Source organism: Carassius gibelio, chromosome B14 (assembly GCF_023724105.1).
Source record: "Carassius gibelio isolate Cgi1373 ecotype wild population from Czech Republic chromosome B14, carGib1.2-hapl.c, whole genome shotgun sequence".
NCBI lineage: Eukaryota > Metazoa > Chordata > Actinopteri > Cypriniformes > Cyprinidae > Carassius > Carassius gibelio.
The window spans coordinates 248,487-276,471 of NC_068409.1; the positions used below are offsets into that span (position 1 = coordinate 248,487).

Below are 27,985 nucleotides of genomic sequence, written 5' to 3' on the forward strand. Positions count from 1 at the left end.
TCGCCCTGACGCAGTAAACATTACCTAATTTGATGAATAGATGCTTTTACATGGGTCTTTTCCTGTAAATGCTAGCCTTGATTTATAGTGACTGGTAAAACCTTTCGGCTTTCAGCTGTATTACCGTTAGTGTCTTTTCTTGACGGGCAATCGGTGACAAATGTCTCTTATATTGGACTGACGTGAGCTCTCATAGGGACTGACTGCTTTCTAACCAGATAATTCCCAGATGTCATTCCCTTCTATGAGTGTGTTATTATGAAAGCCATTCTTCCTGTGCTAAAGCTTCTTGTGCGAGTGTGTGAGCTGCTGTAGATCAGCAATATCAGGGCTGTATTTATAAAACATCTTTTGTTATTGTTTGAATATTACACCTAAGTATTGAATGTCATGTCCCAGACTGTTCGTACTATTGATATGGTAAATGGAATTAATTTTGTGGCTCTCAAAATAAATATGGACTGTTTTCTAAGCAGCTTGCTGCTCACCGAAACTGAAGGAAAACTCTGGCATTGTGTTGGTAAGTTTTGCATAGTGCCGGATGGGCTAACCTATAAACTGAAGTAGTGGGAAGGTGTTAGATACGGTACTTCAGTCCAGAGGTTGTACTGCCAAATTCTAAATCCTGAGTACCAATAACGTCCATGCCATTTTTGCATTTTTATGTGTTAAAGGTTAGGATTTTGTATTTGTCAGTTTTCATATTTCAAAGTCAAAGCAATGCCTTTTAAAAATGAAGTCAATATTAAGTCATTTGTAGGCTGATTTCCATACTCTGGTGCTATTGAAACTGTTTATTTGAGAAGCTTGGCATAACAATAATTGCTTAACCAATGGCGTGAGTTTGGGGCAGAGCTCTAGTTTTTCTGGTCAATGGCAAATGGAGGAAGTGTTGGGGAAACCTGTTTGGAAACAAAATTGTGTTTAATGTATAAAAACAAATCATGACTTTCTTGCTGTTTTTAGTCGGCAGTAAATGCTATTAGAGGGAGAGACATTCTCATTTTAAAGAAAATTTGAATAATTGGACACATTTGGTTATACTTCCGAGATGACTAAGCCATTTTAAAGGAAGAGAAAGACTACAGTATAGATCTTAAAAGCATATGTCTGACACAAAAACTGATTATCAACTTTCACGGATTGGAATGAAAAGGATTGTGGGAGATCATAGGCAGTGAAGGATACGTCTGTGTTGCCTTCAAAAATCGTTAAAATAAGGCATCTCAGTAGACAGGATGTGACACGATCACTGGATTCGGATGTGTCTTGTTGCCTGCCTACAAAGGAGGCATTTTTCATTATTTACATGCAGCCTGTATATGAATCGTTTATTTGCACAGTATGTAAAGCTTTGAAGGTTTTGTGTGTAATATCTACGCAGTTATATGTAGTATAAATTTGTGTAATATTAAGCTTTAAGAATCTCGTTGAAAGTATTAGGTCAAACAGATACTTTTCAGATACTTTAATAAAATACTGTGAATTTGGACATGCTCTTTTCACATATCATTTTTAGCATATTTGTATGCATATTTGAATGCATCTGATGACTGTTTTCAGACAGGTTTCCCAAACACTCCCACTCCTTTACCATTGGTAGAACAAACAGAGAGCCCCGCCCCAAACTCACGCCATTGGCTGAGCTGTTGCTGTGTCAGTGTGGCAGCACAAACATAGAGAAATGTTTACACTTTCCAGGAGAAGCAACTTACAAATGAATTGCTTGTGTTACAATGTTAGACGGGGGCAGGAGAAAGTATTTTCACATGAAACAGTTCTGTTTGTAACTGCGTACTTAAGGGATGTTATGAAGGTAATAAATATGAAGATACTTAACAATAACATAGATGAAGTTCCCAGCTACAAACAGAAACCCACGGCTCACAAACTGCTATATGAGTTCCTTAAGGATAGAGTTATTCATATATGAACACATCAACTTCCAGAAAAGAGATAAAAGGAGAGGATTGGAAAAAGAGCAAGACTGAGAGTGTGTGTGTGTGTGTGTGTGTGTGTGTGTGTGTGTGTGTGTGTGTGTTCCCATACACGGAGAGGTGGGGGTGAAGAATGGGAGGAGAGAGAGGAAAGAAAAAAAGAAAGGAGGGGAAAGAGAGCATGAAAGTGAAGTGTCTTGATCTGTAGTGCACATCTCCACAAGCCCTGTCCTGCTGTCTACCATCACAGCCCGGTAAGAGTGAGCCGTTCACTAGCATGTGATCCACTGTCTGTGTGTGTGCGCCTGTGTGTGTGTCCTGCTCTTATGCTGGCTGCTGTGGCAAAGGTTAAGACAAGGGTTGGTTTCTGTTTCTCCACTTTCCTGCTCTGCCTCTATACCGCAACCTTCCCACACTCCTCTTCTGCAGGTTTGACGTCTCTTTGAAGAACAATGCTGCTGTGTTTAAGTATTTTAACACATGTGATACTCTTTACAGTTATTTAACTATCCCCCCACTCTTCTCATTCATTTCTAAACTCTGCCCGTGTGGTTTTTGCGTTTGCATGCAACTGAAATGCAAGGATCCTGACCTCTTTCTGCAGTACAAGCTCACTGCGGCTTCATAATTGCTCTTCCTAAGTGTAAGCTTAAGTGGCAAAAAAAGCCGCAAGCTCTTTTCTTTGGCACTTTTCAGTCGCCCCTGGTTTTATTGTGTCTCATTCGTGCTGGGAGTGGAGATTTGCCGTGTCTTTTGGATGTTTGAGAAATGTGTGTCTTTTGACACTGCGCTGAAGAGGGCAAACACAGGGAGCTTTGCTCTAGGTCAGTGTCGTGCAGCATCTGCAACCACTGGCAAGTACACTTTGTACAAGAACTTTGTGCAAGGTTTGATTTAATTTCACAGTCCAAGACAGAGATAATGTGGAAAACATGGGAATTTGCATTTGCACGTGTACAAAATGAGATCACAATATTTATGAAGTTTTAATAGTCAGCGGATGATGTTTGGGAATGATGACTCCACTGGACAGACAAAGCATTGTTTCTTCAATGCTTTACAGGGTCTCACACGAACAAACAGATCTGTTTGTATTGAGGACAAACAAACTGGCCAATTACCTTTTTCTGGAAAATGCCACATCTGCTGTTCACACAGATTTCCCCAGCTATTTTTTTTTGGGTCCCGTTCACACATCGGCACCATCAGCGCCGTTAAATCTCTGTGATGTAATTTGGTGGAAATGGCTTTTAAACAGCTACGCCACGAATCTAGTATCGCAGACTGTTCCAGGATCATTGGATCAATTCCTTCGTCTACTCAGATGGAGAAAAGCTCTTTTGTTTCAATGTTTGTACGATTTGACAAAATTTCTTTCCAAAATGTAGATAATGGTTTTCATGTGGTGCTACCAACATGCATGAAAAAACTAAGCGTAAAACAGAAATAGATATCATGGAGACCCTTGTGAGTGAGCCCATGTCAATAAGTCTCTTAAAATACCTGATTATTTAACGTTATTTTATGAGAGGGAAAGATTAGTTCAGGCTGTAAATGTCATTGAGTGCAACTCCCCAAAAGACTAATAAGTTATTAATTTAAAAGAAAACATTTTAGCTTAAAAATGATTTTTTAAACTAAGGATTGAAATGTGTACATTCCTGGTTAATTGCGTATTACTTTTATTAATATTACATTTTACCTGATGGTTACACCACATGACAGTTGTAGACTCATTATGGCAATACTTCTTTACTTACCAACATACTTTCCCAGTTGATTAATCCCGGTACATTTGTACATTTGACAGTTCAATTTTCACAGGTTTTCTGAAATGTTGTTTAAATATGCAATTGAAGCATTATCTAATTAAGTATGCACACATTTGCATACATTTCCAGAACATAAATCGCAACATTTGAGTCAACATTTGATAGGTTCAAACTTCTCATTTCCTTTTGTTGACATATAAGAGATTTCGAGAAGTCTGAAAATACTGTCAACAGCCAGAAAGAAAATGTACAAATGATATATGAACAAGCACCTCTATAAAAACCTTCAGAATATAGATTGGAATAAAATGGTGTGTGTAAGTTCTGCTGAAGTGGAGATTATTGGCTCGTTGCAGGAGGAAAAATACTAATTTTGAGAAAACTTTAAACACGTGTTGTAAAAATGTTTATTTTGAATGTTTTCTTCCACACGCCTGAAAGAAGTCAAGTAATGGAAAAAAAGCAGAAAAATCCTCAAATTGACCAATGCATGAAAGGTGTAAATAAGTTTCCAAAACCATCTGAAACCAACATAAACACATTGCATCTGCACCTTTACAAATAGTTTTTTTTATTTTTTTATTTCAGAGCTCCTCAAACTCATAAAAACTCAAGCCATTAATGCTATGGGTTTTTCTCACAAATAGCATCAATATGGAGATGCCTTGGCAAACAAGGCTGATTTGCCGGCATTTCTAATCACACACCGCTCACCTCTAAAGGAAAAAATGCAGTTGGAAAAGGTTGCATTTGTGAAAGTGCTGTGACACTTCAGAGTTTCCAAAAGATGCGGAAACCTGATCTGTTAAATATAGGAGAAAGAGACTGTGAGTTCTGAAGAAAAGGAAAGGAAACCACAAAAGGAGTGCACATTCAGTCCTCGCTCCTAAGATTTGATCCATGTCCCATTGAACCTGCGGTCTAGCCGGCTTTAAAACAAGGAGCGCTTTAGCTGCTTTCTCACTCCAGAACTATGTCCATGAGGTCATTTCTGGTGACTTAAGACCTCTCTCCTCATGAATCCTAATATATCTGTTCATCATGAGCTCTGTTATAACCCAGTCCGCTGCTTCCCCTCAATAACATCAGAGACACCCTCTCAAAAATATGAGCTACGAGTCCAACCTAAACCTACATTATTGACTCCAAACTTTAACAGGCGAGCATAAAAATACCAGAAGCAGGGACGCGGCGAGCCTGTGTCTGTGATCTGCTGGTCTGTCATATGATCGTGGCTGGTTATAAACTATGGGGATCCAGTGGACGGGGCGAGAGCAATACTGAACTTCTGCCCTTTGTCACTTGGGCTCTTTATTAAGAGGCAGTGGCAGACGGTGCAGTATCTCATGCGGTCACGCTCTAAACCTTCTGCCGGGGTCTAAGCTGCTCTTGCGTAATACGCTCAACACTCAATCACAGGCTATGAGGGATGAAAATAACTCAGTCACAACCCTGCTGCTGTGTTATTTTAATTTAGTTGGGAATAAACTGCAAGCCTATGGTTGTTGTGACTGTGGGATTCTTGGTAAATCTGTACCGTGGTGATGTTGAGTTCATCATATATGCCTTCAGCAGCTGTTAACTATGTTTTATTTAAAGCATCTAAAGTCTAGAGTTTTATTAAACTGGCTTTGCAGACTGTTTGACTGTCTGGCTTTGAAGGGATACGGTTCACACAAAAATGTACCTTCACTCTAACGGTGCTCCAGACTAAGTCTAACTTTTAAGAAAAACACATGAGATATATTGAATGTGTACTTATTTTAATTCAATGAATATAAAGCTGGAGTGGAGGCTCTCAGGGTTCCTAAATCACACACAAAAAAAAAAGATCCATAAAATATCATGTATGTTCATGAATTTAAAAGTTTCCATATTTCATCATTTTACTTTTGGGGTCTGCTAGAACTCATTTACATGAGTTACAGTTAACAATATTGTTTTTCTCATACTATACAATGCAGCAGCACTTTTTTATCCCTTTGCCTGAAACGCTCTTTGTCAGTTCTTGTCTTTTTAAAGCCGTTTTCTGAAAAGCCAAGTCTGCTCTGATTGGTCAGCAGGCTCAGTATGTTGTGATGTAACAACTTTAGCACAATCAGATTTCAGCATCTTCATGAGCATCTGTAAACAGCATTACATCTATGGTAACTATGACTTAGGTAGTAAAAGTCCGTTAAATATTTTCTCCTTCAAAGCGAAAAAAAAATAAATAAAAAATGTAATCTCCTCGACACAATGGGTGCCTGTTAAACATGGCACATCAAGACACGTCCCACCTCGGTTTAATGACATTCACTGTCAACTGGTTTACGCATGTCGCAGTATTTTCATATTTGGGTGAGCTATTGTCATCCTCAGATATCCTCATAAGGGTTTCATTGTAAGATCAGCTGGTGAGAGTCTTGGAATCATGCAGTCTTGTCGGAGCAAGCTGCAAATCTCAGATGCCTCCATTGACAGAGGATTAAGGTGTCAGGAACCAAAGTTATGTAATTTCCTCTTTCAATACATATTTGCTGCATGAGTGGATCAGTGTTCATGACAAGGAACTGAAATGGCAAATTATATTATTTCTACACAGCCGTTTCACTAATATTAACAATAGAAAGGAAACAAGCTGTGTTTTCCCTCAACTTGGTTGATGAGTTTTCCTGCTCTGTTTTTCCCTGACACAGATGATGTCATCAGAGGTCTTTGTCCCTGGTTGGCTGCAGCAGCTGCTGGTCGTGCTGCTCAGGTTTGCTCTGACCAATGGGGCGGAGTGCAGCGCTCGAGGACCCGCCTCTTACATCCTGGTGTTCACCGGCCACTGGAGTCCACAGACCTTCCCCAAACAGTATCCCTTATTCCGACCACCTGCGCAGTGGTCAAAACTCATGGGTAAGACATCAAACTTTTGCATAGCTATGACACTGGCACAGTTAGGTAACACTTTATTTAAGGTGTCCTTTTACACCCTAAGCCAAATCCTAATCCAAACCGTATAGTAAGTACACATAGTTAATTAACATTACTCAGTACTTAAATGTAAAATAAGGACACATTAAAATAAAGTAAAACCAGTAGTTAATTTATTTTGTAATTAAATTATGTAATCACTGTGTGCTGGATTTTCTGAGGATGTGCTCTTTGGGGTGTCTATACAGTCCAGCCAAAACATGTACAAGCCAGAGATCCTCAGAGTTCAGACTGTGGATTTGAAGCACTGAGACGATGTCTGTGTGGTTTCTCCTGCCTCCTGGATGGCTTTCCGGCTCTCTCTTTATCCATTTATCACTGTTGTATCGCACTTATGTTCAGAAACCGCACATTTTTGCATGTAATCAAAAGGATTCTTCGTGCATATGAACTCCACATTTGAAGGATGGGACTATTAGAGGAGAGACGGAGATGGAGAGATAAAAGCGCTGGAGATGGTTGCGGTTTGTGGTTTAGCTGATTGAGGTCAGGTCTCTTCAATTTTTCTGTCCAGACGTGTAGCATGGAGAGACTAGACGTGTCAGCGTGCCAGACGTGCTGCCTGCCTTCCTCTCATTCTCACTTATATCTTTTTCTCTCATTCTCCTGCGCTCTCGCTCCCAGCTCCGCGTCTGCCAGACCAAAATGGTTTGTAGTTATGAAGAACGCAGTGGGACGTTAAATAGAGGCTGAAATCATTTCAGAAACATCATCTTAGCTCCTTCCACTTTCAAACCTCTGTCGTGATATCAAGCGCTAATAGCTGAATTATCAAACTAGGCACGTTTAGTTTTGAAACAAAAAATTATAATAATCTGTCTGTATTTAAAGGATTAGTTCACTTCCAGAATAAACATTTCCTGATAATTTACTCAACCCAATGCTATCCAAGATGTTCATGTCTTTCTTTCTTCAGTTAAAAAGAAATTAAGGTTTTGAGGAAAGCATTGCAGGATGTTTCTCTATATAGTGGACTTCAATGGGGATCAATGAGTTTGCAGTTTCAGTGCAACTACAAAGGACTCTACTGGGCAATAAGGGACTAATCTAGTGGAAAGATTGGTCAATTTCTCACAAAAACAAAAAAAAGTATAAACTTTTTAACCACAGCTCGTCTTGCACTAGCTCTGTGATGCGCTTGCGTTACTTCACACAAGATGCATTGATGTTGGAAAAGTCACGTCTGGATAGTTTTTCATCTGTGTACTGTGTACCATCTCATTTTCTCCTCCAACTTAAAAATCATCCAACATTGTTGTTTTAACTTTTTTATAAAGACTTTCTTTGCACGTTTTTGTATAAACTAGGTTGGTACTTCTGTCTACGTCACGTGTGACCTTTACAATGTGACTGTTATTGTGTGATACTGAGCTACTGCAAGATGAGCATTTGTGGCTAAAAAAAAACACATTTATAAAAAAAAGCTGATCATTTTGCTAGAGAAGACCATTATTCATATGTTGGGATTGTGTAGAGCCCTTTGAAGCTGCACTGAATTGGCAATTTGGAACTTCAACCCATTGGCTCCCATTGTTTTCGACTGAAGAAAGAAAGACATGAACGGACATGGATGACATGGGAGTAAATTATCAGGAAATGTTTATTCTGGAAGTGAACAAATCCTTTAAAAATTCTTATGTAGTTCCAAACATTCTGTGTTCTGTGGGAACACAGGAGTAGATATTCGATTTGTTTTTGACCTTTACACTTGCGTCTTTTGCAGCATCTTTCAAAGACAGAGTTGTAAAAGAACAGTGTTCAAGTTAAAAGAAGTTTCTAGACCTCGCAGTTTTTCATTTGGTAAAGATCACACAGAACAGGTTTTCTCCAGTACATTGAACTGTTTCAATGGTTTTTCTGTTTCAACGCACTAGATGGATGTGTTTTACCATTAACCTTTAACAAAAGAAATTCATCAAAGACTTGAGAAAGCAATTTGTCTTGTAACTATAATAAACTTTATAGCAAGATTCCAGTAACCTATCAAACCACCTTTGCATTGACTGCTACTACAACCTTTCAAATCTAGGTGGCAAGTTTTACACAGGCAAGAAAATGTAAAAATCAGAAAATGTAACTCTAGCCTGGTTACACATGACATTCTGGTTTTTGAGAGCAGTTGAACAGATTCCTATTAAAGAAGAGAACGTCACTTTTGGAAAAGAAGTTAAGTCATAAGGTATGATCATATTGGCAAATGTTGTGAAAAAGGTCCATTGTCTATTGTCAATAGTGTAGCGATGCATGAAGCACAGTTCGCTCAGCAGTCTCTTTCAAACTGAGCAACTTTCTGTTGGTAAGTGCTACGAAGCTAAGTGATAAATTGGACCTGCTGCAAAATCTGCACAGATTTCTATTGAACTGACTGGATTTCACCCATGAAGTTCTGCCGAGCGACAGTAAACTCTTAAAAATAAAGCTGCTTCACGATGCTAAGAACCTTTTTTTGTTTAAATGGCTCCATTAAGAACCTTTAATATCCGAAGAACCTTTCTGTTTCACAAAGTTCTGTGTGTTGAAAGAAGGTTCTTCAGATTGTAAAAGGATAAGAAAGAGATGGTTCTTTAAAGAATCTTTGACTCATTTGTTTTTGGCGGGGGAAAGGCTCTTCTACGGCATCGCTTTACTTTTAATAAGCACCTTTATTTTAAAGAGTAAATATGACTGCGCTTGAATTTGTGGTCAGTTATGGAGAGAGATGATAGTTTTTGCTAAGAAATCACAGAAAGCTACACGCAAAGCCAAAAGTAAAAAACCTGAGTGTTTTCCCATCTAACTACTTAAGATTTAAGTTTGTCGAACCCCCTTTGATTGACATGGATGTTTAGCATTTGAAATGCCATGTGACATTTAGTGAACACACTACATCTTTAAATCATAAAAACAGTTTGTGATTGGTCTTCTTGGTGTCTGTTTGCATACCTAAATGGGATTTGTCTTTTTTTTCTGTGCAAATATTTAACCACTTCTTTTTTTAAAGAAATGCAATTGCAATTAACTGAAAATATAATGCGCTGAGTGTCATGACAAAGTCAAAGCAGCTCTGAAACCGTCAATAAATTGACACACTTAAACCTTAAAACATGAAAATCTACTTTAATATATTACATAACAGTCTCGGTCACCCCTGAACTTTAGGTGCACACTAGTAGGTCTGGTTTTTCTCACTGAAGGTTTTGTTTTTAGGTGTTTATTCTCTTGGCATTGGAGGCTTCTGCATGTCTTTATACCACAGCTCCAGGTGTGTAGAGCACACAGAAGGTGGCAGAGCTGTATCTGTGTTTTGTGAAATCTGATGAGCAATAAGAACTCATGGATTGGTAGTAATGTTCGACAGACCACTGCAGAACGTGCCCGAGGAATCACGAGGCCTGAAAGCATGAGCCGTTTAAATGTTTTCTCTGAGTTTACCCTTCACTCATTGGCTGCTGTTACTTCTGTGCAGCCGTGACCCATAATGAGCAGTACCGGCTGTGGCAGGAGGGGGCGCCGGCGAGCGAGGGCATGAAGAGCTTCGCTGAGCAGGGACTCACGGTGGATCTGGTGAAGGATGCCAAGGAGGCGAGGAAGAGGCGAGTGGTGGGGTCCATGTACCGCACAGCCGGGATCCCCTCAGGCTTCGGCCACAGCTCCACAGAGCTGCTCCTGACGCCCAGGTCCCCGCTGGTAAGTTCGACATAACCAAAAAACAGCCCATTGTTTTATAAGTAGACTGCTGCAGTGACGTATTTTGGTAGGCAAACCCAGAAGTCAGCATCACTCTGGTTCCCTTGACAAAAACCCAATAGGATTTTTCTATTGGCTGTTGGATTATCGTGGAAAATAAGATCTGTGACCAGCAAAATATAAATATAATCAAGTACACCACGGTTGCAATACTTAAAAACACCACAATTAAGCTTATTTTGTTTCTTTCAAGGCAAAAGTTTGAGTTAGTATAATATGCAAGAGTTTGATTATAAACACACCGAGGCTGTGAAATTGACAAAAAAATACATTTAATGTCCCCAACAAATTTAGCCACTTAAAAAAGTAAATACATTTATTTCATACTAAGTCTAGTTCAAATCTATTAACAAATTTACTGACATATCACTAAAGACTTATTGGCATAAAAATTATAATGACACTTTGTTTGAAGTACTTGTGCAGAATGCACGTTTCTTTATATTAAGTCTAAAATGTGTTTTAATGTCACTATTGATGAGGATCATATGATATTTGAATAATATTGGTCTTTAAATCCAAGATATTTAAAGTGTAGTATACTTGCAATAGTTCCACTTTAGCACAATCAAATATACTTCAGTATATCTTTGCACTTCTTCCGCACAATTAAAATGCATTAAGTACAAAAGTAGTTTAGCAGACTTCAAGTATAACAGTTTACTATACGAAAATGTGTAAACTGCAATGTGCAATGTGTTTGCAATGTGTTTTTTTAAGTACATGTAAATGTATTTGTAGTATATTAGCATGAAATAAATGTATTTCTAATATATTTAAGTATATTTATGTTTCACTAGGGTTAGCAACTGACTTTTTCAATGCAAGTAAAAGCACAGAATAGAATAGAATAGAATAGAACATGAAAATATCTTGAGTTTGTTTTAAACACAGACCTTATTTCAGACATTTACCCAAAAACTCATTAAAAACCCTATTGATTTCTGGTCAATTGAACCAGAAGCACTGGTCCTTACTCATGTCTAGGTTTAGGCCTAAAAACTCATTGGGAATGCCAATTCATGCATTAATGAAAGAGCTTAGATGTAAAACAGTTTCGGTACAAATAAGGATTGGTTTCATCTGTCCAGTAGAGAAGCAGGTAAATCTGCTTGTGTCAAGGATATGCTGACTTTACATTGGAATCGAAATGAAAACAGTTATTTAGAAATAATGATTTTCTGGATGGCAAGTCAGAAGGGGAAATTCCCCGAAGACATTTCCCATTCCACGGTTTGGACTGCCTCGTTTCAGACATTTTCACTGCACTAAGGTAAAGCCATCAAATTAATAGAGCATTAAACAACCTGAATAAAGACTAGGCCCTGGAAGACAAAACGGAAGTAGCAATGAATGTTTTCTTCTGTATTGTGACGTACATCCGAAAGTTTATTTTAAGGACCAGTTCTCTCTATAAACCAGCGTGCTGATTAATAGCATACAGGCTGTTTTGTAGTACTTACAAAGCACACCTTGTTCTGCATCTTCATTTTAGATCATTAAATCCTACCCCATACCTAAACTTAACAACTACCTTACTTACTATTAAGAAGTGAGCATTGTACCTAGTGTGAGGGATGTGGGATGTGTTTCATTCCATGAGGTCCAAATATGCTTTTAAAAAAATAAAGCACATGCAAACAGATGAATTATTCCCAATAGAATGCATTCAGAAAGGATGAAATTTCACTTCAGACTCACTTTAATGATACAATATACTTATATATTGCACAAAGACAGACTTCACCAGAGCGCAGGACTCCAAAACCACATCCAGAGTCCCAGGACCTCCAGACCACAGCCCTCTCTCCCTCACTTCCGGCTCCTGCACCCACCAGACCTTCAGACAGCGAGAGGCTGGAACCTTTCCTTCTCCCTTTCTGGAATATTTATTTTCCTGTTAGCCACGAGACCGTTGGTTACAGGGTCTAAAGGCAGCGCTGGTGCTGCTGGTGACCTACATATCTTTTTTTGCCAAAGTCTGGAATATAAAGGAGACCTATTAAAAACGGCAGCCACCCTCAGATGCGCCTGGCATTCACTGTTGCTGTTACTGAACCACAGCATGGAGGGACGTCTGCTGTTTTTAGATCCGCATAGCAGTGAGGTTTGACTGGGAGTATGACTGTGGCCTTGGGACGTGTGTGTGTGTGAGAGAGAGAGAAAGAGAGAGAGAGAATCACTTATTATTGATGTTCGGATTGTTTAGGCCTTATAGTATTAAACATATGTATAGTATTAAACTTTGGTGAGTAACTTGTTCTGCAAGACATGAATGATGCCTCAAGTTATGTGGCTTATTGAGGAGAGATGAACAATGACTTAAAAATAAATGATCAATGATTTAAAAATCCCATAAACGTACATTGAAGCAATGTAAAAAAACGCTACTGCAGATTGTTGTAACCGGTATTGGGGAAAGTTACTTTTAAATGTAATGCATTACAATATTGCGTTACTCCCTAACAAAGTAACTAATTATGTTACTTTTTATGGACAGTAACTGGTGTTACTTATTTGAAAACGTAACTTGGATATTTCCTTCTAAATTAAAAAGTAATGCATTGCTTTACTAGTTACTTAATAAAGTAATCTGATTACGTAACTCGCATTACCCCCAATACTGGTTATAACAACATAAAACTTGATGAGATAACTTAAATATCCAACTTAACTACGTTAACTAAACTTATAATTTGAAGTAAATCATTAACACTTACTTCTTAAGTTGAAACAATGCATCATTATTTATTTTAATGCTGGCTTTTAAGTTTTGATTACTATTCACAGCAATCTTTTTTTTTTTTTTTTTTTTTTTAAGTGGGGGACCCAAGATATATCAAAAGCAACTGAAAATGCTGTTTTGACATGCAATTTAAAATCAGAAAACCATTGAACCCGCATTAGCAGTGCAATAAAAACACTGCACAACTCGTGTGCTCTTCAGAAAACGTAAAACTCAGTTTCTTGTTTATCTACTAAATAACATTTTTACCAAAGGATTGTAGGTTTGAAGGCGTCTCGGTAGACAAGCTGTTATACAAACACTGGATTAAACGTGCCTTGATGCCTTCTTACCTCTGTATACTGCCTGTGAAAGCAGCATTTATCATCCTTCTGTGTCATTTTCAAAGACACTTCCTAAATATACTGTTGGGCTACAATTGCAATGTGTTTGATTAAGATCTCTAAAAAACAGACACGGTGTAAAATCTCAGATTCCCACAAATGCATGACCAACACCCTCAAATCAACAGGAAAATAAGTCGATCATAAACAGCAAAGCGCTGGCCGAAATCAAGGTTCTTTTGCATTTAATAAGATCCAGACAGCAGCAGCGATGTGGATTTCTACAAAGACTGAGCTATGTAAGAAACCAGGGCACGTTCCAGCTGTGCATGCCGACAGACAGAGGAATAGATGAGCTGTGTATTATTTTTCAAACCGGGGCATTGGTTTGGCAAATGTGTTCGTGTGACTCTGTGCCCTGAAGAGAGATTGAGCTCTATTAGTGCAGGGCCGGAACAGACAGCAGAGGGATGAGACATCGCTCGCCTCTCACGCCAGAGAAATTGATATAGCAGGAGGTATTCCTGGAAAAGCCACAGAATGAGAAGAGACGAGGGAGAGACAAGAGTAAATCCAGTCTGGGGAAAAGTCAGCTGTAGACTGGATGTTGTCATAAGGTAACAAAACTGGCCCAAATATGGAGGCAAAGAGCAGACTACAAATATCTCTTTTCGGCTTTTAATGTTTGCTTTAGGAATGACCTATTGTGAGGAGTTCACACTAATATATGAGACCTGCAGTCCTAAAAATAAAGGTTCTTTCCCAAGAAGAACCTTCAGTATCCATTGAAACTTACCATTGAACAAAACATTCTTAATTGATCTTTAGAATAAAACCTTCTTCACATTAAAAGAGAAAATGTTCTTTTAAGAACTGGTCAGTGGAAGGTTCTTTGAGGACCCAAAGTGGCTTTGTTTTTAAGAGTGTGATTCTGATGTAATGAGTCTGTATGCTCTTCCGTGGCTCAAGAGGCTTCATGTAGGGATGCTCAAACGTTTTGACTCCCAAGCTCTCATAGAATAAAATAATTAATGGGGATTAATGTTAATCCAGAAGTTTCAAGGTATTCTTAAGGAAAAATAACAGCTGTTGAGAGACAAATAAAAATGAAATGTAGTTTCCTAGCCGAAGAAAATGGTTTTGGGGAGTTTTAACATTTGTTATATCAAATATTTTTAAACATTTTTGACCTTCTGGTTTAGAATGGCAGACTTGATGTATTTTTTTAATTATGCTTTAAGTGTGAATCACTTTGCCTTGAGTGATTCTCTTATAAATTCCTATGAGATATTAAAATACTTTACAGATTACAGAACAATAAAATGGTGGATGTGTTTTTTATTACAGATATTCGGATTGAGACATTTTTAAGATTTCTACTCAAACTCTGGAGAGAGAGACAAAACTAACCAAGCAGGACATTTCATAAAATCTCATTCTCTCTATATTTAATCTAATTGCTGTCTGAGAAAAACAGTTTAGGTATTAAAGAGATTTTTAAGGGATTTTGACACTATTTAACCCAGGGTTATCATTATAAATGCAAGTATAAATGCTGTTTTTAAACTCAGGTAATTTAGACGTTTCACACTTGTAATTTAGAAACGATGTTAGCGCTGCAGGGTTATGAAACTCCTCCAGTTACTGTCAAATATGAATGTTAAGTTTATGAATATACAGTGTGAAACATCTGTTTATTAATACCCAGGATTAAAGTTTAACCCTTGGTAAAGTATAACCAGTGCAAAAAACATTTAGAATAACAAAGGGTTAACTAATTAAGAAAGGCAATAGCCCCAGATGGTAAATCAATGATTCATCCATTCATTCAGTCAATCAAGTGTGCAAAGCCCTAATGTTTTGTGCTAGTAAGCAGCTACCCAGAACACACTTGCTGAGTTTTGCACTTATAGTTTGTTCAGTAGATTTGAACATCTATGTGATTTGGCGAGGTTTGACAGATATACCTTATGTGAACCCGAGCAGACAGGATCTGTTAGGATTTATTGCATGTCTGATGAATCATCGTTGGCTGAATATCAGGCTTGCGCTGGTCCTAAAATAGGCGACGTCGCCCCATGGCTGGTTTCTCTCTGCGATTGCAGGGTGAGGCCATTCCCTCGTCCTGCTCTGACCCAAGGGCTCTTCCTGAATGAGGTCATATTCATAAAGGAAACATTCATCACCATTGAGAGAAGAAAAAAAAAACCAGATGGTCTAACCTAACATACACAGGAAGGAGTGGAAAATACTGGAAATGGCAAGAAAGAAAAGTTACAGATGTGACTTATGAAGCCAATTATGTTAGCAGAGCATGCTGGGAAAAGCAAGTGCAAAGGCATTGGGTAAATCAGCGCTGATGATGACTGATCGTGTTGTGTTTTCTCTCACAGCTGTCTCTGATCGTGAAAGTGATCCCCAGTCCAGACTGGTTCGTGGGGGTGGACAGTCTGAACCTGTGTGAGGGTGGGCAATGGAAACAGGAAGTGACCTTTGACTTGCACCCATTTGATGCTGGCACTGATAGCGGCTTCACTTTCTCCTCGCCAAACTTTCCAACAATACCCCCAGAAAATATCACCATGGTAAGATACGCTTCCCATGATCCAGCTATACACGAGCCTTTAAAAGGTTGGGCGCTGTAAGAAGAAATCAATGCTTTTACGTTAAATTAAAGACACATGTAGTGTTTAGCATATTATAATGATTTCTGAAGGATCATGTGACACTGCAGCAATGATGCTGAAAGTTCAGCTTTGATCACAGGAATAAATTACATTTTAAAAGAATTATTTAGAATATTTGACTGTATTTTTTACTTAATTGAAACATTACAAAACTTTTTTCCAGAAGTGAGAGGACCAATCAAATGTTGCTTGTTCAAAAAAATATATATATGATTTTAAGTAACTGTAAAAGGCTCTGGCATTTTTGGCCAAAGCATTTTTATGGCTTTACCTTTTGTTCATGGTGACTGGATAAGGCTTTTAACAGATTGTAAGATTTCATCAGGTACCAGTGTCTGTAATAAGACAATCATTCTTTGAGATTTTAATCTATTTCAGGGGAGTTTTACATGAATGTATTGGTAACACTTTATTTTAAGAACCTATTCTCGCTATTAACTAGTCATTTATTAACATACATATTACTACTGTTTTGCTGTTTAACACACATATACATTTATTTTTCTGCATGACCATATTTTAGATCCCTTAATTCAAACCCATATCTAAACTGTATCACCTTACGGACTATAAATAAGCAACAAATGAGGAGTTTATTGAGGCAGAACTCTTAACTCATAATGAATGTGTTCCCTAATCTGAAGTGTTACCAATGTATTCACTATCGAAATTTCCATAACTTTTAAAAGATTAGTTTACCCCAAAATGAATGTTTTTCTCACCCTCCTGAAATTTCAAGTCAATATGGAACACAAAAGGAGAAATTTAGAAGAATGTTCACGCTGCTCTCTTCCATATAATTAGAGTGGATGAGGGACCAGGAGCTGTCAAACTCAAAATAGACAAAAAAAAAACTAAATACATTTTAAAAAGCATCATAAAAACGTTTTGTTTTCTAGATTTACATTTAGAAATCAATGTCTTACATTTTGGCTGATGCAAATCCCCACTCTACTGCATCAGCATCTGTTTTCTTCTTATTCAGATCACCTCTCAGAAGCCAAACCACCCGGCAAATTCCTTCTATTACCCTCGGCTAACCGAACTCCCACCTCTGGCCACTATTTGGGTGAAGCGACAGGGCCGCACACAGAACCGAGTGTCCAATCACATCCTGCCGGACACAACCAAACCCCACAGATTCTCAGGTAGAGCTGCACATGTTTGACATTCAGCCGCAGAGTTTTCTGTCTATGGATTGTATTCTTTCAAAAAAGAAGTGCTACGTGCTTCTTGTAGATGTTTTGGTTTACCGCAGCATTGTGCACGATTTCATGTGTTGCAGTGTTTTTTTTTGGGGGGGGTGGGGGGGGGGGGTTAAACAATTGAAATTTGGTGAACCCTAATGCACACCACATGTGGTAAACACTTTTTATTTGCTTCCACAAAATAAATTTTAAGCATGTGTTGTTCCACTAACTTGAACTAAGTTCCACTAAATTTCCATGACTCATTGCTAGTATCACACATGAATTGAGACTTTCAAACTGAATGCATAGGAGTCATTCTATAATTTAGAGTACATAAAAAATATATATATTTTAATGCATTTAGCAGACGCTTTTATCAAAAGCAACTTACATTGCATTCAAGCTAACAATTTTTTCCTAACGTGTTCCTTGGGATTTGAACCCCCAACCTAGCACTTGTTAAGGCAATGCTTTACCACTTGAGCTACAGGAGCACTATATTACATACTGTTGGATTTAATTTATATATTTTTGTGTATAATAAATGTAACTTATCTGCTAGTTGCCAAACTTAGTCATTAAACATGGTTTTGATATTACAAAGAAAAAGATGTTTTGAGTTTTCAGCTATGTTATGGACAAATAGTACGGATTGACAGGTTACAGTCGACACTTTCACCATTTTAGCTTCTTGTTTGGCTATACAGATGTTCTCTCGATTAGATTACAATCATAAAAAATATTGCAAACCATAACTATGTACCCAATATAGGCAGGCGATTAATATACTCCTTGACAATAGGTAATCAGAGATCAACTTTAATAAAATAAATAAATATATATATAAAAAAAACAAGTAAATTGAAATATTTAAAAGAAACGTTAAATCTCAACTACATCAGTTTTTTTAAATAAGGTTTAAGTTGTAGAAATAAATTTTAAACAGATAATATAAACTTAAAAATATCTATTTATAATTTTAAATTTCATTCAAAAAGTGGACATTGCAAAAAAAACCTGAAATTTAAGCAAATTAGACACTGACCCACTAACCTGCTATAAAATAAACATTTGTTGAATTATTTGGTTTATCGGAGCCCCTCAGCCCAAGTACACCAGTGGTCTGTTTTTCTTTAATTGACAATGTATAAACATGCACATAAACATAATCTCCTGACGGATTGATTCCAGACAGCTTTTTTGGCCACTGATCCTCATGATTCCTGCATGTCTTGCAGAAACGCCGCTGGACTGCGAGGTGTCGATGTGGTCGTCCTGGGGCCTGTGTCTGAGGCCGTGCTCTCGGGGAGGCCTGCGCCATCGCACCCGTTACATCCTGCTCAAACCGGCCAACAGTGGCACGCCGTGCCCCGAGCTGGAGGAGCAGGAGGAGTGCACGCCGCACAACTGCCTGGCGTATCAGTGATGCCGGTCACACCGCTGGCATAGACACTTTGACGCTGTCCAAGCGGAGAGCCGAGTTTAACCAATGCTGAGTCACTGCTGCAGAATGTGGGAGAGCCGCCCGACAGGACGTCCCATGAGCTGCATTGGCTCCTCTCCTCACTGGAAAAGAACGGCTCGTATTCTGTTAATAGAGACTTTGATTATGGCTGCTGTATTTGCAGTAATCTCTGTGTATCTTTGCGTAATCGCACACTATTTTGCCAATATAGATTTGTTGAACAGACGACTTGCAGTTGCCCGACCACTGATTTTAACATAACTACATGAATTAACATAAGCTTTCCAATTGAATTCACAACAGTAGCAGCGGTTTTGGGTGATTTGACAGATCACGATCAGGAAGTTGGCCGTAGAAGTCATCTAGTAGTCCATTAGTAGTAGACTTGGAGACGTCCCAGCTCCTGTCTCATACAAGCCTAAATATGTCCAGAGTGCAGTATGCATACACTATCTGGTGAGGAGTCACACAAAACTAAATGTCATGAGTCATTTATCAAAAAAAGTGAAGATGTTCCCGGTCAAGAAAAAGTCACTTATGCACACCAGTTTGATCAAAAGTATAGTAAAACAGAAATCCTGTGAATTATTATTATTATTACATTTGAATGTGTTCTATTTGAGTATATTGTAAAACTTAACTTATTTCTGATACAAAGCTGAATTTTCTGCATCATTTCTCCAAGTCTTCAGTGCCGCATGATCCTTCAGAAATCATTTTAATACGCTGATTTGCAGTTCAATAAACATTGAAAACTGTAGTCTGCTTAATGCATTTGACTCTTTGAAAAACAGCATTCATAGACAGAAATATATTTTGACATTTGTCTCTATTGTCACTTTTTATCAGAGTAATGCATCCTTGTTCAATAGAAGTATTCATTTATTTTCTTTCTTTTGTTTATAATCTGAATTACCCAACCTTTTAATTATAACGCTCTCCACAATAATATTAAACATCACAACTTTTCTCAGTAATGATGCTGAAAATTCAGTTTTTCCGTCACAGGAATAGGGAATTGTCTTATTGATTAAATGAACGCATCCTCGGTGAGAGCAAAATCATAACATCATAATAATTCCAGACTTTTGACCAGTAGTGTATATGTTGCATTCTCTCTTAAATCATCTCCTCCTTGTTGTGTCTTTATGGTAGAATTTCACAATCATTTTCCTTCATAGTATATACATTATTATTAGTAATAAATGACCTGAAACATCATGCTGGATAACATGAATCATCTGATTTCGTGAAGTTAAGACAGCTAAACTTTTAACAGTTATGCTGATCATATAAAGTGGTATTAAATTAGAAAAGAACGACAAATAGGAGCGTTTTCTCTAGTGCTGTTACACATCTGAACTCCAACTCAGATTTTATAATTAGATCTACTACATCCCACATGTTAATGGCATAACACTGTGTGGTTGATTTCCCCTTCATACTATGGTGATGTACTAAATAAAAAGAGTTATAATAATATCACATGGTACATTTATAACAAATCTATTCAGAGACAACTCACAGCTGGGGCAGATGACAACACAAACTCATTTAAAAACATTAGCTGCTCTTATAAATATGATTTGAGTTGATGATCGACCACTGATGTGCTCATGAACTTCATTACTTATTGATGCATATGTCCTTATCTCCTTCCTCTGAACAAAGCAGAATTAGATGGACAGATGATTCAAGGTTTTGGTGGTTATTAACATCTCATCATTTAATTATTTTGGAAAGAACCATGTAACAATGTTATTAAACCAGCTTGATTGTGTTGAAATGCTGTCATCTATTGGAGGAAACAGATTTCACAGTTTCTGGAGATGCTGTATTACCAAATATGAAAAACAAGGGCACGGTTTCTTTAACTTGTCATTCACAGCAAAATGTTAAAACAAACGAAGAAATTGTCCTTTTTTAACACTTTTTATTTTGGTCCTCAACAAACAACTTGTTTTATTACTATAACCTGATGTTCTGATGCACTCAAATCACTATCATCAATACTTTATGAAATAGGTACAGATTTTTCTCTCCATCTTTCAAAAATGTACCTAAAACAATACAGTACCTAATAATGCCAGCTACACTAAATATGAATCTCATGATAAGACTTTGTCTGTTATGACTGACGCTCAGATTTGTTGGTCTTCGAGTTGTTGTTTTGATAAAAGTTCAATAAAATAATAAAATACTTTAGAAAACAGATATGGATGTAGTACAATGATATTTTACATCCACGTGACCTGGCATGTGCTAATGTCTCCATTAATGATTGGTTACCAAAAATGAAGCACATGGCTAATACATTTTACATTTACTGGTTGTAAGGGGACATTAGACAGCCCTAAAATACATTTTGAGTGGCTAAATATTAATATTCAAATTTCTTAGCGTAATTTATAGAGGGATAACATTTCAAGAGTCTCAGTTTAGTTTGAGCTCTTATGATTCAGAAGGTGTCGCGAGAGGAATATATAAAGCGCGGGACTCATCTGTTCACTTCGCGGGAAGTAAGGAGTGTGTTATCAACAGTTTACCGTGAGTTTAGTTGTTGATAGGGTTTTATCGTGCTGCTTATGGGACGGAGGGACAACACTGACACCCACCGACCACACGGAGCCATCTTCTCCTGAGGAGACGCCTGTAGCTGTCGGTGAAGAGGAGAAAAGACGAGAAGAAGAGGCATAAAAAGAGCAGGTTTCTTCTGTTGTTCCTCTCCCCACAAATCCACCAAAGCTCAGAGAGAGCAGGACACTGATGTGTCTCCATCCAGGAGCTGGACTGATGCTAAATCAACATGAACATCTGAGAGTCTGTTCATTGTTCACACACCACCATCACATTATACAAATGCAGTTAAGTGAGTTTTTCCACTACATGTGATACATGTTATATTTCAAGATTGAAGTAACCGAAAGTAACTCCTGAATGAAGAATGAATACGAGGATTGAATGTTTTACTGATATTAGTAGATTAAAGCAAGCTTTTGGTTGATATAGCGGTGTTTAGATCAGACTTCTCTGGTGTTGACTTCTGTAGAGGACACTGATCCTCAGGGGTCTCCTTCCAGTGCTCCTGAAGACCCCTCACTGCAGAGGAGCACATGCGGGACGTCCAGCCTTAAGATCAGGACAGTCCAGTCAGTCCTTCACATCCGAGACATCTGGACTGTGAATGAGGGTGAGTTTACTGTCATAACTAAATATAACACAGCCTCTTCTTTCATTTATTTTAGGGTGTGTATTTATTTAGGAAAATGTATGCTTTAAATAATGTTTTTCTAACTGCAGTTAATTTTTTTTTTAGGTTTTTTTAATTACCATTTGCTTTTTTTCCTTCTTTTTACAGTTCATTTAGTACTGCTGTGTGAACTTAAAAAAAAAAAAAACTTTTACAAATCTTGTAATAGACCTCATTTGGTGGACGTATGCCATCGTTGAGGAGTTGAAGTCTTCAGGTGGCTGTGAAATTCACATCGAAGACAGAAATCTAGTCATATCTCAGCCTTGTGAGTGGTCTGTGTTCTCTCTTTCATTCCTTAATCTGTCATTCACTGTTTGCAATTTACAAGATCTTGGATTCACGTAAAACAGAGTACAGATATTTCAACAGACAAACAGACTGAGCTAAATCCTGAGAAACTACTTCCATCTGACCATCATAAAACAATCTTTCTTCTAGCCTGACCATCCCAGTACAGTTCCTCCAGAGCTGGCTTTGACAGTCACGACCAATCAAGACCCCGCTGTCTCCACATCATAGAGCTGCTGGACTGCAGGAGCATCCCGACCAGCCCTCGTCCTGCATGGACATCACGGCAAGCTCTTCAGTGAGCAGGTGATTGACGCTGATGTCGTTTGCTCTTCCATAGGGACATTAAGATGTACAACCTTGTGTTCAACACAGAGACCATGGAGGTCAAACTGTTCGATTTCAGTGCTGGGGACCTTCTGAAGAGCACGCCTCAAATCTCCTTCAGTGGTATGTACAGGTGCTGGTCATATAATTAGAATATCATCAAAAAGTTGATTTATTTCACTAATTCCATTCAAAAAGTGAAACTTGTATATTATATTCATACATTACACACAGACATATTATATTTATATTGCCTGATATATTTCAAATGTTTATTTCTTTTAATTTTGATGATTATAACTGACAACTAAGGAAAATCCCAAATTCAGTATCTCAAGAAAATTAGAAAATAACTTAAGACCAATACAAAGAAAGTATTTTTAGAAATCTTGGCCAACTGAAGAGTATGAACATGAAAAGTAAGAGCATGTATAGCACTCAATACTTAGTTTTGGCTCCTTTTGCCTGAATTACTGCAGCAATGTGGCGTGGTATGGAGCCGATCAGTCTGTGGCACTGCTCAGGTGTTATGAGAGCACAGGTTGCTCTGATAGTGGCCTTCAGCTCTTCTGCATTGTTGGGTCTGGCATGTCACATCTTCCTCTTCACAATACCCCATAGATTTTCTATGGGGTTAAGGTCAGGCGAGTTTGCTGGCCAATTAAGAACAGCGATACCATGGTCCCTAAACCAGGTACTGGAAGCTTTGGCACGGTATGCAGGTGCCAAGTCCTGTTGGAAATTTAAATCTTCATCTCCATAAAGTAGGTCAGAAGCAGGAAGCATGAAGTGCTCTAAAACTTCCTAGTATACTATGTTGACCTTGGACCTCAGAAAACAAAGTGGACCAACACCAGCAGATGACATGACACCGCAAACCATCACTGACTGTGGAAACTTTACACTGAACCTCAAGCAACATCAATTGTGTGCCTCTCCTCTCTTCCTCCAGACTCAGGGACCCTGATATCCAAAGGAATTTCAAAATGTACTTTCATCGGAGAACATAACTTTGGACTACTCCACAGCAGTCCAGTCCTTTTTGAAGCGAGACGCTTCTGACGCTGTCTATTGTTCAAGAGTGGCTTGACACAAGGAATGCGAAGCTGAAACCCATGTCTTGCATACGTCTGTGTGTAGTGGTTCTTGAAGCACTGACTCCAGCTGCAGTCCACTCTTTGTGAACCTTCCCCACATTTTTGAATGGGTTTTGTTTCACAATCCTCTCCAGGGTACGGTTATCCCGTGACAGCCAGCCTCTTTTGCAATGACCTTTTGTGTCTTGCCCTCCTTGTGCAAGGTGTCATTGGTTGTCTTTTGGACAACTGTCAAGTCAGCAGTCTTCCCCATGATTGTGTAGCCTACAGAACTAGACTGAGAGACCATTTAAAGGCTTTGCAGGTGTTTTGAGTTAATTAGCTGATTAGAGTGTGGCACCAGGTGTCTCCAATATTGAACCTTTTCACAATATTCTAATTTTCTGAGATACTGCATTTGGGATTTTCCTTAGTTGTCAGTTATAATTATCAAAATTAAATGAAATAAACATTTGAAATATATCAATTTGTGTGTAATGAATTTATATAATATACAAGTTTAACTTTTTGAATGGAATAAGTGAAATCAACTTTTTGATGATATTCTAATTATATGACCTGTATTCTCTATCAAACATGTATTTTGGATTTGAACTCTAGTGACCAGTTACAGCATGTCTCAATTAGACGAGGCACAGCCAAATATTAACAAAGCGCTAACAACATTCTCAGAAGAAGAAAAGACAAGAGTAAAGTTTGAAATGTAGTGAAGCAAACTTAGACATTTGACAAACTTTTTCCTCCAGGGACAGCAAATTTCTGTCCTCCTGAGTACTTTGAGAAGTATGAGTACAGCGGGAAGCTGTGTGTGCTGCTGTTTAGCACAATGACCAACCGTTATCTGTACAGCAGCGATATAAAAATGATGCGCCGCTGATGTCTGGATCGAACCCAGCTTCTCAGATGGTGAGATCTTAATCTTAAGGTTAATTATGAAAACAGCAGCTTTATAAGTAATGGCCTCATAGATAATGGAGGAATCTCGCAGAAGTTGAAGGAAATAATCAGAAATTTCTCTCATTTTTCTGCACAGAATGCTGCCGTTTTTTCTTGTGGTTGCCCAAGGAGCATCCCGGAGCAGAGGGTTCATCTGGAGGAGATAGGCTCACATGACTGGTTCAAGGTAAGTCTACACTAGCTAAAATGATTGATTATTTATTTCAATTTGGTTTAATCAGAATCCCTTCTGCAACTGTTCTATAGGCAATCCATATACACTACACAGATATCAAGATATATTTTTATACCTTGTGAAGTATGTTTGTGTATTTTGTATAATTTCTAATTGTGTTTTAGGTCCTGTAGGTCGTGGTGAAGAGGGACAGTCTTGTGTCTGGAGGACATGCCCGTCCTATCCACCATAAAGGCTCCTCTCATGATGGTAAAGAACAATAAAATTGTTCCAGCAAAGTCGTTCCCAGTGTTTGCAGTCACAGCTTCAGTTGGTGTTCAAGGCTGCTCGAGTCCCAGAGCTCCTCTCTCAACCTCCCTGCTCTGAGGTTCCTGCTAAAGCAGCTCTAGTCCAAGAGGATCCTATCAATGCCCCAGTGTTTCCTCTCACTGCTGTGATTCCTCCATAAAGATACTAGACCTGTGAGCAACATTAAAAGAAGACTGATTGTGAAAATTCACAAAAATGTGTCGTATTAATAAGAAAACAATAATCTGGAAAAAAAATAATTGTTACTAATTGGATGCAGTAAAGTAGGTGTTTCATTCAGAAATGGAGGCAGATTTGAACCACATACTGTGACCCGTAGGTTTCTTAAGAGCATTTTTGAAGCTCAAAGTGGGCACACCCAGCCGTCGCAATCTTGGAAGTGCGTCACTCCCGGATAATCACAATATTTGAAAAAAAGTCGGGAGCTGGTTGCTGTAGCCATGCCCACCTAACTCAACACAAGTAGTGGCAATCCACCTGTCGCTCAAGTGGCCACGCCCTTAATTATGCAGATCTTTAGGGCTTAATATAATTTGAATGGATGAGTTATAAAAAAAAATCACCCCCTCACAGTTGTCATGAAGGGTAAAATTTGCTATATAGACCAAAACCACATTTCGCACCATGCTGTAAACATTTTATTTTCTGCTGTAAAGTTTTTACATGGGGCATTTTAACATGGGGAGTCTATGGGACTGACTAGTTTTTAGAGAGAGCCCTTTAGCAGCCAGTCGAAGAATTGCAGTTTTAGTTACTTGTTGGTTTCATGAGAGAGAGCGGGAGGTTGTCGCTTGATTTGAACGCAAGTTTGCAGTCAGAAGAATTGGGAAACTATGATGTCACTTTGTAGATGGATTGGCTGTTAGCATCGAACTGGTTCTCGGCAAAAAGCCAATAGGATTTTTTCATAGGGTTTTGGATTATTGCAAAGAATAAGCTCTGCGTTCAATCATAGATCATGAAACTTCCACATTTTGTCCATCAAGATAAATCTTCACAAAATATAACTTTTATGAAATTTGAAGCCAAAATAAAAGCACCAGAACTTTTAAGCTAAACTTAAGCTATAAGCAAACTACGGCACCTCGGTCGTGCCCCTTCAACATTACCACCACCATGCTTCCTACAACTTTTAAACTTTTTAGCACATTCAGTTAAAAGGATTTAGTCTGTATATGAATTTTAAATCATGCTACATGAACCTTTTCATATAAACTGGAATAAATACAAAACTAGATCCAAACTAAAACTAAATTGAGATTAGTAATAAATAGTATAGTAAACAAGAGAAATAATGAAAACCAATGGACATGAAATTCCAAATCGAACTGAATCATTTTAAACGGATCGCGTCTCCAATACGCATTAATCCACAAATGACTTAAGCTGTTAACTTTTTTAATGTGGCTAACACTCCCTCTGAGTTCAAACAAACCAATATCCCGGAGTAATTCATGTACTCAAACAGTACACTGACTGAACTGCTGTGAAGAGAGAACTGAAGATGAACACAGAGTCGAGAGATAACTAACAACAGACTGACTCATTCACGAGTCAAGAACAGTTTCTGTCAGACGCGTCCGATTCGAGAACCGAGGAACTGATGATACTGCGCATGTGTGATTCAGCGTGAAGCAGACTGACACACAGAGCGTCTGAACCGAACTGATTCTTTTGGTGATTGATTCTGAACTGATTGCTAATGTTATGAGCACGGGTAAACCGAAGGCTTGAATCAAGGGCAATCATCGCCAATGACGCCATTACGTCAAGCGCAAAAGAACCGGTGAACTGTTTTCTTCAACTGGTTTATTGAATCGAACTGTCCGAAAGAAGTACTTGTGATCCGAAAACCGATGCAACCAGTTCTTGACTCGTGAACGAGTCATTATCTGGCTCGGCTCGGTGTTCATCTTCAGTTCTCTCTTCACAGCAGTTAAGTCAGTGTACTGTTTGAGTAAATGAATTACTCCGGGATATCGGTAAATATTCTGATTAATTATCTCCCTCGACTTTATGCCTCCACATCCCCCCGATAGCCTCATAGACAGTAACATATTGCCCGCGAGCTTCTCCTCCTGTCCATACGGTAATTTCTCTACTGTGTGACAGAGAGTCGCTGGTTATGACGCAATCGTTATCCAATTTTTTTTTACAAAAACTGCTTCTACGGGACCATAACGTAAGATACAAGGTAATGGAGCCTTTATACATTTTCGTGTTTCTTTAGAAATAATTAATGGACAAATGGAGTCTTTAAACGCCACAGATGTAAAGTTATTCGCTGTCAAAGTGACGCCAAAATGAATGGGAGTCAATGGAATGCTAACAGCAGGTGGGGGTCCGCTAGCCAATGGCGGCTCCCAGGGGTACTTCAAAAAAAATATGAAACCCTACCCCCCTGGCACAGACTCAAACTGAGCTTGATGACATAGATGTCACGTGAGCAACCTGTCTGACAATTGTAAATCTTCTAATAGCTGTGCCAAGAGAAATATGAATCACTCACCAAATCTTGCAGACGTTGTTGAATAATTTTGTCCCGTTTCTTTTATGGACTCTCTATGGGCTTATGCCTTCCACGTCTTCCCGATAGCCTCATAGACAGTAAAAGATTTCCCGCGAGCTTCTCCTCCTGTCCATGCGGTAATGTCTCTACTGTGTGATTTGCAGGTAATGACGCAATCGTTAACCTATTTTTACAAAAAATGCTTCTACGGGGCCACAACGTAAGATACAATGGGGCCTTTTTATACATTTTCGTGTTTCTTT

The 27,985-nt window shown here is 38.4% G+C and overlaps 1 protein-coding gene and 1 long non-coding RNA gene across 2 annotated transcripts; both read left to right on the forward strand.

Moving 5' to 3' along the window:
• Positions 1-2,094: 2,094 nt before the first annotated feature.
• LOC127971054 (spondin-2-like) lies at positions 2,095-21,019 on the forward strand. The gene is made up of 6 exons (XM_052573815.1): positions 2,095-2,191; positions 6,388-6,592; positions 10,116-10,336; positions 15,859-16,050; positions 17,138-17,300; positions 18,581-21,019. The coding sequence occupies exons 2-6, from the start codon at positions 6,388-6,390 to the stop codon at positions 18,766-18,768; spliced, it is 969 nt and encodes a 322-aa protein (XP_052429775.1). The 5' UTR covers positions 2,095-2,191; the 3' UTR covers positions 18,769-21,019.
• Positions 21,020-22,182: 1,163 nt separating this feature from the next.
• LOC127971971 (uncharacterized) lies at positions 22,183-25,389 on the forward strand. Its single transcript, XR_008156980.1, has 5 exons — positions 22,183-22,325; positions 22,499-22,798; positions 24,519-24,678; positions 24,806-24,895; positions 25,069-25,389. It is a non-coding gene; the product is annotated as an uncharacterized LOC127971971 (long non-coding RNA).
• The last annotated feature ends 2,596 nt before the right edge of the window (positions 25,390-27,985 follow it).